We start from the raw sequence: 12,998 nt of genomic DNA, 5'->3' as shown, positions 1-12,998 counted from the left end.
GGTCCACCAGACCTTCCTAGCATTTGGGCAGAAGTGTCTGGGGAACGTAATTAGCTATAAAATGAAGGTGGTGAAAATGACGATTTTAAATAAATAATGAAAAACTAAAATAATGTACTGTATCTGGAAATAAGGACATACAAAAGACAAATATGTTTAAAACGAGACGATTACATTCTTTCAAATGATTTCTCATTCATTTTCCCCACCATCCGATTTGCTAATTGTTAGGAAGCAAGGAAAAAAAATCAAAGCAACTTGAATATCTTTTATTGCAGAAAATACAGCTGTTCAAGAACATACTGTACATAACAGAATGTAGGCTAGCTAGAGATCTTGGCTATTGACATTCCTGTGCATGGTGCATTTCTGCCTGGTCATGGACCTCCAACTGTAAATCCTTTAATTAGATGACATGGATTCATAACACATTTATACAGTGTGCATGTTGTTAACTGGAACTCCTGATAAAACATAGTTGGCAGATACTGTGTGATCCAATCTGGTGCTGCGTCCCCCTTTAGCCCCAGTCAAACCTCTCTCCTCCAGTTGAGACCAGCCACGCTTCCTCTGTCCTTTTCTTCCTTTTCCTCTTGCCCTTTCTCTCCAATGTCACACTGCTGCCGACGGAACCAACCCATTCTTGGCACCCTGGTGGTACTGGCTCTCCAGCTTCCCTGTGAGGGGGCAGGGGGAGGGGAAGGGGGGGAGAGAGGAAAGAGGGGAGGAAGGGATGAATCAAAACACCATCAAAGGGACAGAGTGACCTTTCTAAAAGCTCAAAGCCCACTGAAGAGAGGTGACCTCTCAGCAGATAGCAGAGAGAGAGAGAGAGAGAGAGCTGACAAGAGAAAAGGCCAGAGGCTGTTTATCCCACTGCTAGCATGGATTAGTCCACAGGCTTTTGTTGTCGGGACAATTAGCTATGTCTTTTAATTTATCTATTTCAATGTACTGCATTCAGTTTTACATAGAATCAGGGATATAAGGATCAACTCTTTATAACCTAGTGGTCAAAAATCATGGGACAAGAACATCCCTATACTTTCAATGTGGTTTTCAGAGTCACATTTTCTGGGCTGGAGGTAATCATGATATATATATATATATATATACACACACACACACACACACACACACACACACACACACACTTTTTTAGGAACACTATACTAATACTGGGTAGGGCCTCCCTTTGCTCTCAAAACAGCCTAAATTCTTTGTGGCATTGATTCCACAAGATGTTGGAAACATTCCTTTGAGATTCTGGTCCATAATGACATGTTGCATCACACAATTCCTGCACATTTTTCAGGTGCACTTTAAAGCTGTGAACCTCCCGTTCTACCACATCCCAATGGTGTTCTATTGGATTCAGATCCAGTGACTGGGAAGGCCACTGAAGAACACTGAATTCATGATCATTATCATGAAACCAGTTTGATGTGACTTTTGCTTTGTGACATGATGCATTATCATGTGGGAAGTAGCCATAAGAAGATGGGTAAATTGTGGCCATGAAGGGATGCACATGGTCAGCAACTAGGCTGTGGCATTCAAGCGTTGATTGATTGGTATTAATGGGCCCAAATTGTGCCAAGAAAACATTCCCCACACCATTATACCATCTCCACCATGAGAAGGTGTACAGATGTTCCTAATAAAGTTCGTGTGTGTGTATATATATATATATATATTATAACAAGTGTTCAGTGTATAGCCATCAGTGTGGAGGATAATTTCAACATGATAGGACGGAATTAGTAATCATAATAAAAGAAGTGGAATTAGAGTACTCTTTTCATAACCCTACCCTCCCCCCCCCCAAACCACATTTCCAAAGCCCCTTAACAACATTAACATCCCCCAACAGAGCTCATTCACAGCACAGCAATTCAGTGGAGGCAGAAATCGGAGGATGGGCTCATTGTAATGGAATGGACAAACACGTTGATACCGTTCCTCATTCCATTCCATGCATTACAATGAGCTTGCTTCCGATGTCTGTCTCCACCAGCCTCCCCTGCAGTACATCCAGGCTACTCAAGCACTCCCTCTGCCCAGCAGAGACCCATATTAGGCTTGATAATCTGTGTGGAACCAGCCGTTAATGTCTAAGCACATAATAATCTAGCGCCTCAAAGAGTCCAAAACCTCTCATGCTATTCAAAACAGTTGGTGCTGACATTAGCTAGCCCTGTTTTCCAAGTAGCTGTGGTAGGAAAACTATGATGTAAGTGTAACAGGCAGCGGAGGTTGTCACTTCTGTTTTCTATCCATCTCGTGTCTCTCTTCCCACACACACACGTACAATGAACACACACACACACGAACAAACACACACACACACAGTGCCTGGTTAGAGGCAGTGTAAACAAAGTGTTAAAGAGAAGTACTGTTTGCTCACCATTTCCAAATGTGTCTGAAAATACTGTTAGTGTGTTTATGTACGTATGTGTCTGTCTGCTATGCCTGGAGCACAACGTCCATGGTGAGTGGGAGTGACTGTGGATTGTCTCGTTATGGCAGTCAGCAAAAACGGTTAGGATAGTGGGTGCCGTAATGAAACCTTTGAACATGATCAAAGAATGCATATTCACAAACAATGGTCCTATTCAATCAATCCATTCAAGATTAGATAACATTTCATTTTTCTGCAAAGTGAGAAAGCCTGTTAGAATAAATGTCCAAACCTATATCTGTCCCAAATAAAAGATTTATTATTATTTTTATTTTTTTTCATTTAACATTGCTACCCTTATTTCACACTCCTTCCAAAAAACCCCACACAAAAACAACCCACTAAAAAACAAGTCTGAAATCATGAGATGATAGTTCACTTCTCAAGTGTGTAATGAAGAGGGTTGTTTTGCCAGCGAGGCTGATTGTTTCTGGGAAGTGGTAATGCTCTGGCTCACAGGCTGCTTCAGCTTTCCTCACTCTGTTTAACGTGTAGGGCTGCTGAGACGCTGCTTTCAGAGTGGAGGGGGAGACGGTTGAGAGAGAGAAGGAGGGGGGGGGGGTAATAGAGATAGAGAGCGGGAAAATATACAGAGACAGGGAGTGTGAGAGAGAGAGAGAGAGAGGGGGAAGGAGGAGAGAGAGAGAGAAAAGAGATACAGGGAGAAAGCTCATCGATCGGCTGAGATAATTTCCCATTGATTGCTGCTCAGTGTGGAGGCTGCTGTAGAGAGGTTTATTACCCACACTGCAGCTGGGGAGGAGGCAATAATAGGTGCAGCAGTGTGTCCACAGAAAGATAGCTCTCACGCACACACGCGCAACACACAGACAGGAGAAGGTAATGTGTTGCTGAAATTCTGTCTCTCAAAACCCAGGATAGAGTGAAGAGGTTTGTAAGGAGTATTTACTACAGTGCGAGAGGGCCGACTGACAACAACACTTACTTAACAACCTTATAACAACAATGAAAGGCAATGCTCCCTTCTCACTGTGGCTGATTTTCTATTTTAGGAATAATGATTACCTAGCAAAGAACACAAATAAATCTTTGTATTCTCAGCAGGTCTTTCTCAAAAAAGCAATTCTGGGGCTACACCCACCAGGGCATCTCGTTTCTGGCCACGACGCAAACAGGGCCAAAAAACCAAGTTGCCCTTTGACACATATCTAGGACCAGCTTACCCACCCCAAAATCTAAGGGAGGAAATGTAAAACTGGCCATAGACCAGTGTCCAACAGGCATCCATCTTGTTTTTTGAATCTGGCCTCATATGATGTCAGATTAGTGACAAATGTCAAGCACGTGCGAGATGGCGCTGTCGAGCAAGAAACTTGCTCATCGAGCGAGCCTAAACTCAGTTGAGCGAACGTATAAACTTTACCGAGCGCGCATAGGCAGTGTTGGGCACGCAAATTAAACTTGAGGGCTTGCAAGTGTGACGCTGAGCAAGTGTTTTTGTAAGAACGCAGTAACCTTTGAGTTTTTCCATTTGATGAATATTTCTTCAGAGGAAGAATAATAAAAAAAAAAAAAGATCTCTCGATTTTTAACTCGCTCAACCTCACACTTGCAAGCTCTCAAGTTTAATTTGTGCGCCCAAGACGGCGTGCGTGTCGATAGACAGACTCAAGCCAGAGCGTGCACCTCAAAGTGGAATCTTTCCACATGCCAGACCTTAGCCCACCAGCTCTCCACTGCAGCAAAGTGGATATCTACAAATGTTTCAGCAGCAGCGGGGGAGGAAAAATGCACGCACGCATGCAGTATTCTCATACTCGCGTTAGTCACACCTAATTTAAATTCCTGTCCTGCTCTTGCTAGCTGCTACATTCACAGGTTGAGGAGTAGGGAAGGCTGCTGCTCCTGTGTGCTTAACACGGCTGCTGCTCCACTGGCTGTCTGCTCTCAAAGCAAGCTCTTTCTCCTTGGAGGATGTCTCTCTCTCTCTCTCTCTCCATTCTCCCCCCTGAAGTTGTTTTCACAGACACCAAAGGGCTGAAATGGCTGAGTGATTTCCACCACTGCTGCTGTGCTGGTTTAGTCACACACACACAGCAGCTGAACATGGCCTGTGTCTGACAGGTTAGTGGTGAAGGAAACGACAGAGCTAGCATGGTGGGGTGGGGACTCTGAGGAGCAAGGACAGGGAGGGTGATGGCTCGTTTAAGCTGCTGGCCTAAATAGGGTGTGACGCTGGATCAATTGTACCTGCTGCCGCACACCTTGTCAAGGGGAATGGGGTGGCGTGTGTGTGTGTGTGTGTGTGTGTGTGTGGGTAGAAGAGGTCAGTCAAGGATGAAATAAATAACCCAGTGGTATTCAATTGGAACAGTTCTCCAGGAAGCACACCCTGTATGAAGAGCTCAGCTCAATTGAAACCCAAGACCCAAATAGAAAAATCCTCCTGGCTGCCATGTGTGCCTCCATGTTTCAACTGGGATGTAATTGTTTCTAATTAAGGCAATAACACACACTCCAGGGTGTGCTATATCGTGGATATCGGAATGGCTGTAATGAGGTCATGGGCACGAGGCGCAGCAGAGTGCTGTCGACCATCACAGCCGTTCCGATATCCTAGATATAACACACCCTTGAGTGTGTTATTGCTTTTATACAACTGGTTTACAGCAGCAATAATTCTGACAACAAGCAATGGTGTAGTGGGGATTTTCATGATATATTGTATTGGTTTATGCCCTCCGGCTATAAAAGTAGTTCATTACCGTAGTTAGGGACACAGGTACATTGATAGTTCTGGAACGAATGGTGTAATATGATTGGCATGGCAACCCACTAAACATATCTCGACCTGGCTGTCTTATAAAAGCTAGCTAGCCAGTTTGGTTTTTGAGGAGTGTAGAAGCATAAGGATCAAAACAGGTTTTCGGAAACAACACGGCACGACTACTGCGGCAGCAAAAGTCCTTAATGACGTAATTGATGCCACAGATAAGAAACAGCACCGTGTCTCCCTTTTTATCGACCTGTCTCAGGCATTTGACACCATTGATGATGACATCATGCTGCAAAGACTTGTCATCATAGGTTTATCTGATCAGGCAGTCTCATGGTTCAATGGCTACCGGTCAGATAGAACTCAGTGTGTTCAGTTTGATGGCAAGTCACCTAATATGTTAACTGTCCTGCCTTTACTATTGTTCAGACTCAGCTCTATCAGCTGAACTTGCTTTTAAATACTGAAAAGACAAAGTTAATGGTTTTCACAAAATCTAAAACGGAACCAGTCTCTTTCCAAGTATAGTCACGAAGCAGGACAAGCAAACAGAAAGAGTAGCAACTTGCAAACACTTGGGTTTCTTGATAGATGAGGGTCTCACTTTTAAACCCCACATCTAAGGTCTTGGGGAAAAAGCTCAGGCTCAAGTTGTTTTTTTTTTGGGGGGGGGGGGGGGAATTATTTTGGGAATAAGTCATGTTTTTCTTTTTAAGTGAGAACAAGTCTCGTCTCTGCTACATTTGTGCCTGTAAGTGATTATGGTGATATTGTATACAAGTATGCCTCTGTGGTCTCATTACGTTTGCTGGACACTGTGTACCAAGGGGCGCTGAGGTTTGTTACCAACTCCAAAGCCCTCACTCATCACTGCACCCTCTATATGAGGGTGAGCTGGCCTTCCTTAGCGCTTCTGAGATGAATTAATAGATATTTTTATTTATAAAGGTCATACTGAGACAGCTCCAATTTTCCTTGTGTAAATACACTCACTGAGCATTTTATAAGGAACACTATACTAATGCTGGGTAGGGCCAACCTTTGCTCTCAAAACAGCCTCAATTCTTCGTGGCATTGATTCCACAAGATGTTGGAAACATTCCTTTGAGATTGTGGTCCATGATGACATGATTGCATCACACAATTCCTGCAGATTTTTCAGGTGCACTTTCAAGCTGTGAATCTCCCGTTCTACCACATCCCAAAGGTGTTGTATTGGATTCAGATCCGGTGACTGGGAAGGCCACTGAAGAACACTGAATTCATTGTCATGTTCATGAAACCATTTTGAGACGACTTTTGCTTTGCAAGGTTTTCATGATTGATGTATCTATGTATACATTTTGCAAGTGAAAGTGATGATATCGGAACAGCTGGAATACTTCTCGGTCAATCACAATGCTTGATTTGACCAACCCGTTGTATAACCTTCTTTATATCATTCTAAGATGGGTTGACCATTTTCTGGTTTCCAAAATTGCTCTTTTAAGAGAAAACAGACCATAGTGTGGCAATAACTCTGCTCAATCCATCTCTAGTCTTATCTCTGTAACCTGCCCTCTCTCTACACAGTGACTGGGGAACTCCACACAGTAGTGACTAATCTCTCAGTACCCAGGGTCGGCCATCCTAATGTGGCCCAACAGGGAGAGCAGCTTTCTCCTGCACCCAGGAGTAATGTCTAGAAGGGGCTGCTGCCTCGGTGGTTATCAATCACCGTGGGCTCTTAGTCCCAGCTACTGGCTGCTGCAGTACAGTGTGTTACAGAGAGATATGGGGCTCTAGTGCACAGAGCGTAGCTATGCACTCCAGTTAGAAGAAGCCATTATCTGTCCTGGAGGGTTCCATTCTTAAAACCCGAGTGTAAAATGCACTGAAAGTATTGGAAAGTTACATGTAGCACGCTGCTTTCTTTGGAGACACTGACAAATCTGAAAACATACAATATGCTACGTTTACTAATAGTGGCAAATGTGTGCCTATCCACAAAACGTACAAATGGTACGTAAAGGCCAGTGCTCGGCCACAACACCAGATTTTATCAGGCCATTGCAAGAACATAAAAACCACTTGCCTGAGAATATACTGTATAGTTGGCAATGAACACTGCTACATTTGATTTATTTATGTGTTTTGTGAGTAGGGAAAGATGCAAAAACATTGACATATTGAAATTTCAACAAACCAGATGCATTGCACCATAACACGTTAGCGTCATTTTCAGTGCCCGTCCCTAAAATGAAACACTTTAGGAGACAACTACATTCATTGCAAAGAGCTGTGCTGCTAAAATAGAACAGATGCTTAATAAATAAAAGAATGACTGCAGACTTACTATAATTGGCATTTATTTAACTCTTTTATTTAACATCTCAATTCAACTAGCCATAGGCGACAACTAGAATGCTGTCTTGTTTTAGGGCCAGGTTTGAATAAAAATAATCATACTTGAATGTCGAAAAATAAGGTAGCTCAAGCCCCAACATTGGCATCAGCTGTACGTAAGGGGCTAATCTAGGCTTCTCGCTGGTGGAAATGGAAATACCGCATAACCTTATATTCTCTTTATGGGACCGTCCACCCATTTACGACAGCATTTGGGCATTTTTGATTGAGATAACCATGGCCTAATTCGTTGTCAATGTGTTTTTCTATGTCCTCCACTAAATGTAAATGTATCCAAGCATGTCTTTGAGCTGGTTTGCATTTACCTGACGGAAATATGCATTTGCATTTACCTCTCCTAAACGTGGCCTTGCACCCCCCCAGACACAGCATGATTTCAGTATAGGTGTTAAACTACTATCTTCTTCTTGTTCGCTAGCTAGTAACTATTGGCTTCCAGTGTAGAAAGGAAGTAGCTGTCCTGCCCAGCAGGCTAGAATGGCGTTTGTTTACAAACATTCGGATCTCTCCTATAGTCGCCTAGGGCAGGGAATGAGTGTGAATATAGCCCCATCATGAAGAAGGGTCTGTATAAAACAGCCTATCCTCATCTAATTAGAATGTAAATGTAGCGGGGGCTGTGGATGGATCACGCAGGAGGGAGGGAGTGAGGGAGAGAGAGACGCTGGCATTTAGATTAGGCTGAGACTAGATTACTGATGACACAGTGTGTGTTGGGGAGATAGCTTGTTCCACAGGCTGGGTGACTGACTAATTGTATTTCACCACTGGCAGTAAAAGGCTATCACTGTTCTATCATTGCTAATTAAGGAGAGGGAGTGGAGAAATTAATTTGTTGTTACATACACACACACGCACATAAGAGCAGGTGCGCACGCACACACACCACACACACACAACACACCTTGTAGATGATTGAACCTAACACAACTGATTGAGTGTTAAACCTAGACTCTGTTGCCTTACCAACACTCTACCGTGTAAAGGAAACTAAACACATCTTCTTCACGGGGAAGAAGCTGAGAACAGAAGCAGAGGGAGTCAGAGATAAAGGGAGATGTATAAAAACAGTGAGGGGGAGAGAGAGAGAGAGAGAGAGAGAAAGCAGAAGAGGGAATAAATTGAAGCTGATCTAGTGCTCTGCATTCAGAGGAGGCTGGATTTCCATATATGTGCAGCAGTGCAGCGGGAGAAATGTGTCAGTGCTGACAGCTCGCTGAATATCTTAAACCTCTGTTGACACCCCTGCGGGCATCTCTCTCTCACTCTCTCTCTCTCTCTCTCTCTCGTCAGGAGATGGGGGCTTTGTGCATTGCTTTGTTCCCACATGGCAGTGTGCAGTAGCGTTTGGTTTATTCAATGGTCAGTTCAAGTGCAAGGCACATCTCTGGGGAAATGACCCATTGGAGCACTCCCTTGCTCAAAGGGCACACTGAGACATCTGTGTGTGTGTGCATGTGTGACAGAGAGAGAGAGAGAAGCTATGCTTACATCCAACACCAACCTACCTCACCCTGATCTCCCCATGGTAAATAACTCTGTGCGGTGCCACCAATCACACTCTAGTGTGAGTACCATGGGAGAGCAACACATGCTCACACAGTCTGCTCTTGAATACACTGGATACATACAGTACAGAAGCTAACATTGCAGCATCTGCAGTATGTAAAAGACCTACTGCATGTGTGTAATAACTCTGTGTGTGTCAACTAAGTTGCCTTAGACAGAGCACATGAAGAGGAAATTCTTGTTTTTGACAGTCAAACCCCACCAGGATGTCAACATTATTCATACTTCTCCAGGTGAGCTGTCTAAAATGACTTTGTACACTTAACTCAGTGTTTTTAGCAGAGCAATCAGCAGTTCTCACAGGATCAACATCAATGCTTTCCCGAAAAATGAGATCTGTTGACAGCGATCATCACTTCTGGCAGGTATTTGACATGCTTAGTTCAGGAGCCGCCAATGGTATTTTGAAGGCAGAATCCAAAAAAACAAACCATGATGGGTCTAGTTAAGCATCTATCATTCGATAGCAATCATCATTTCTGACAAGGCTTTGATATCAGCTTGCCGTTTTGAATGAATTATTTGTGAACATAGAGTTATTAACAGTGGTAGATATGAAGATCCGATGGGCCTGGGGAAGTACCCATTTAGCCCAAGGTCATGTTAGCCCAAGGTTATGTTACAGTCTCCCAAGGCTGTGAATGTGTCTCTGTCAGTAAAAGGGGGAATGCTGATGGGACTGTCAATCTCCATTCAGCAAGAGGGAGAGGACAGGAGAAGAGAGGAGAGGAGAGGGGAGGGGAGGGGAGGGGAGGGGAGAAAAGAAGAGAAAGACATCCTCCAAGGATGTGATGCACACACACTCTCTGACACCATGCTCAGGCATCTTAGCATGCCAGAGGCACGCTGACATTGATCTGCCGGGCCCCTTTCTATCAGTCTCCCTGACAGAGGTAACCGGATTGTTAATAAAAATGGAAATTGAGCCATGCCACGCTCATACATACATACATACAGTATAAAAGCACACCCACCCTTAGCCACTGTTGCATTCCTCTTTTCATCAAAGCAAACCCACACCTCAAATATGTATGGATAACCAACCGACAAAAAGGGTAGAGTAGGGGGCAGATGGAGAGGAGGGTACGGGGGTGAGGGAGAGGAAAGAGAGGGGGGGGGGGGGGGGGGGGGCAAAGCCTCTTCCTAATTAAGGGTTTGTTGTTGTGTTTCCTATTACAAGACTTAAGGAGGTTTAACAATTAAATCTAGGCTTTGGAGGACTCATTATTCATGTGACATGCAGCTAGCTTCTTCATGGTCATGGATAGTCCTCATTAGCATAGCATTGTTTCATGTCTCATACTGGACTTTCTATGAGTAGCTACAGATCTACAGCTATCGCCGCCCCAGAAATGAAACTGGCCGAGGAAAGCAGTCTAACTGAGGATCCGTCATCTCTTAAAGAACAGTGAGTTATTTAATCAATGTAGCCCACCCCCTGCTTCACACACTTCCCCATCTCCAGGCCTTGGCAGCAGAACAGCCTTAGACACGCCATCAGACGCTACAGATTTCCTGGGGATGGGGGGGGAGGTGTATCTAACGGTCCAAATTTTCTGAATGTCTGACATGCTTTTATGGAGAGCTATGTCGTTAATAGCTGGCTGAGCCAGAGATAGATCAGTAACACTGGACAGAGTGTGTGACCTCCAAAAGACAAGGAAGGCAATGATGTCTCAGGCTCAGAGAGCTACTCCAGCAGCACTTCAGTATTGGCAAGGATATGCAGGCAGGGTTTTTAATAGATAATTACTGTTTAGTATCCCCATCTACTCTGCCTGAAAGCAAGTATTGACTTTGGAAGCAGATTCTTTGACCCTCATGTAAAGCTAATCAGATTCCATGAAACCTTGCTTGAATATTATATGGTCCAATTTCAAAGTTCATTACACTTTCATGAATAGTTAACAGTGAAATACCCTAACAATCAAAAGGCTGTATAAACATTATAATAAGGAGCTCCTAAATTTCATGATAGCATATTGCAGTGTTATGCTTTGTATGATCTCACTTTCCAGTCAAGTGACCAACTGAGTGCTTATTGTGGAGTTCTGCTAAAATGGGCACAGATACAGAGTTGGCATACTAGTCACTGAACAGCATCTGTCATCCTGTGCATGAGCCACAGAACATCTCTACAGACAGTGTGTTCTCTTCATGGTGCTCTCAAATCAATTCATCCTCTAAGGGAAGGTGAGAGAGACCAGGGTCACATTCAAGAGGGTAAAACGTCACCAAATGTTTGAATAGACAACTATTTCAACTACTTTTCTTTGTCACAGAGCAAGTACGGCAATCTTGTCAGCTGTACATGCCATTCCTATCTGCAGTACTCTAAGCGTTTCAGCATTCTGAATGCACCCCTGGTGAGAGTGCAGAGCTGGCCTCTGCTTTGCTTCTTTGACCAAACTTGCGGCTCTTGATAAAGATAACATTTTAAAAGCCTGTCAGTAGTTTTTATAGGGGGCAGAAGCAGGAATATTTTTTTTACGTCTGGCTCAGAGGTCGTGTCTAGTCTTATACGATGACCCATTTTACAGCCGAAAAAGGCAAAACATTGTCCTAAAGGTTCCCTGTCGTTGTTTAATGTGCCATTATCTATCAAACAAGGGTAGTCTTGAAAAAACAGCTTGGGTACCAGACTGTGTACCTTAAACATAGCTACCGAACTACATATCCCTGGAAAATACAATAAATATCCCTGGGAAGTTGTCATAAATCGTTGCAGTCCCATGACTGCAAACATTATCCATCAAAGCAGAAATGTTCATTCTATCTTTCCCATTAATGAGAAGGAGTTGAAACGATGGATTTGTTTGCTAAGGTTACTTAACATGGTAGATAATCTTTAGCTGCGTCTAGAGCAAGGCGCAGGAAGTGGGGTCTGTGGAGTTTAGCTGGGAAATGAAGCATGGAACCGAACGGTTTTATGCTAAATGGTGATTGAATCACGGTAAATGATCCCGTCAGACACATATCTACCAATCAGACCTACACATTGCACAGTATTTACAATGGCTACATTTAAGCTCTAAAAGATAGCAGACACTGAGCCGGACATTGCCAGTACATCATGTCCACTTCTGCTCCCTATTGCACGGCTCGCAAGCCGGTGTGAGCGGAAATCCAACGCGGTGTGAATAACTACTCGGGCAGCGTCTATTTCCGGATTTTGATATTGCGCAATAATAAGAAGTATGGTTCGTAAATTAGGTGTCATTTAGCTAATATGCGTTCGTATCGAGTTGCCGACAAAACTCTATTGTGCTACGAGTGCACCCATCTCTCTGCTGCTGAGCGTGCGGAGACTTCGTTTTATGACAGTGTTGCTCTTCACATCCTGCCACTCAGCTCCAGTCTTGACTCCTCTAAATTAAGCCAGACAGACACTGTGCAATTCCAACTGCTTTTTGAAGAATAGACAGCACCTGCTGTCAGCGTCTGGCTATCGTGTCCAAATTAACCTTTAGTTTTTTAAGCCTTTTTCTCTGTGCATAAGAAGGCTATGCCTACCGCTGCAATTTCTTACTATTTTGTGGCCTGCCGTTGCCATGGCAATAAACAAATATTGGAGGGGAGGGTGAGAGGGGGCTCGATCACATTGCCCGGTGTGAGTTACCATCGGGTCTGCTTGTGCAGTGTACATTGCATCAAGACAGCGTGACGTGGGTAATTTGTCTTGCAGTCGAGACACTCTCATCGGTTGGAATCGGCTGCGTTTGTGAAAATCGCAGTGTCCGTCTGGCTTGAGACAGGGCCAATTTCACAGTACGCTTACTGTAATTCAAGCGAACACGACTTCTCTTTGATTCTGCATTATGAGCC

The 12,998-nt window shown here is 43.9% G+C and overlaps 1 protein-coding gene across 1 annotated transcript in view; it reads right to left on the bottom strand.

Moving 5' to 3' along the window:
- Positions 1-254: 254 nt before the first annotated feature.
- The window catches only part of trip4 (thyroid hormone receptor interactor 4), a 41,426-nt gene continuing 28,682 nt past the window's right edge, over positions 255-12,998 (bottom strand). The window contains exon 13 of the mRNA XM_083680050.1: positions 255-677. Coding sequence (XP_083536176.1) covers positions 613-677 — 65 coding nt within the window. The 3' untranslated portion in view covers positions 255-612. The remainder of the gene's footprint in view (positions 678-12,998) is intronic.

The sequence above is a fragment of the Argentina silus genome (genome assembly GCF_951799395.1).
Source record: "Argentina silus genome assembly, chromosome: 11".
Taxonomy (NCBI): domain Eukaryota; kingdom Metazoa; phylum Chordata; class Actinopteri; order Argentiniformes; family Argentinidae; genus Argentina; species Argentina silus.
Note: the sequence above shows the minus strand (reverse complement) of the source record. Positions and strands in the feature narration are given on the sequence as shown.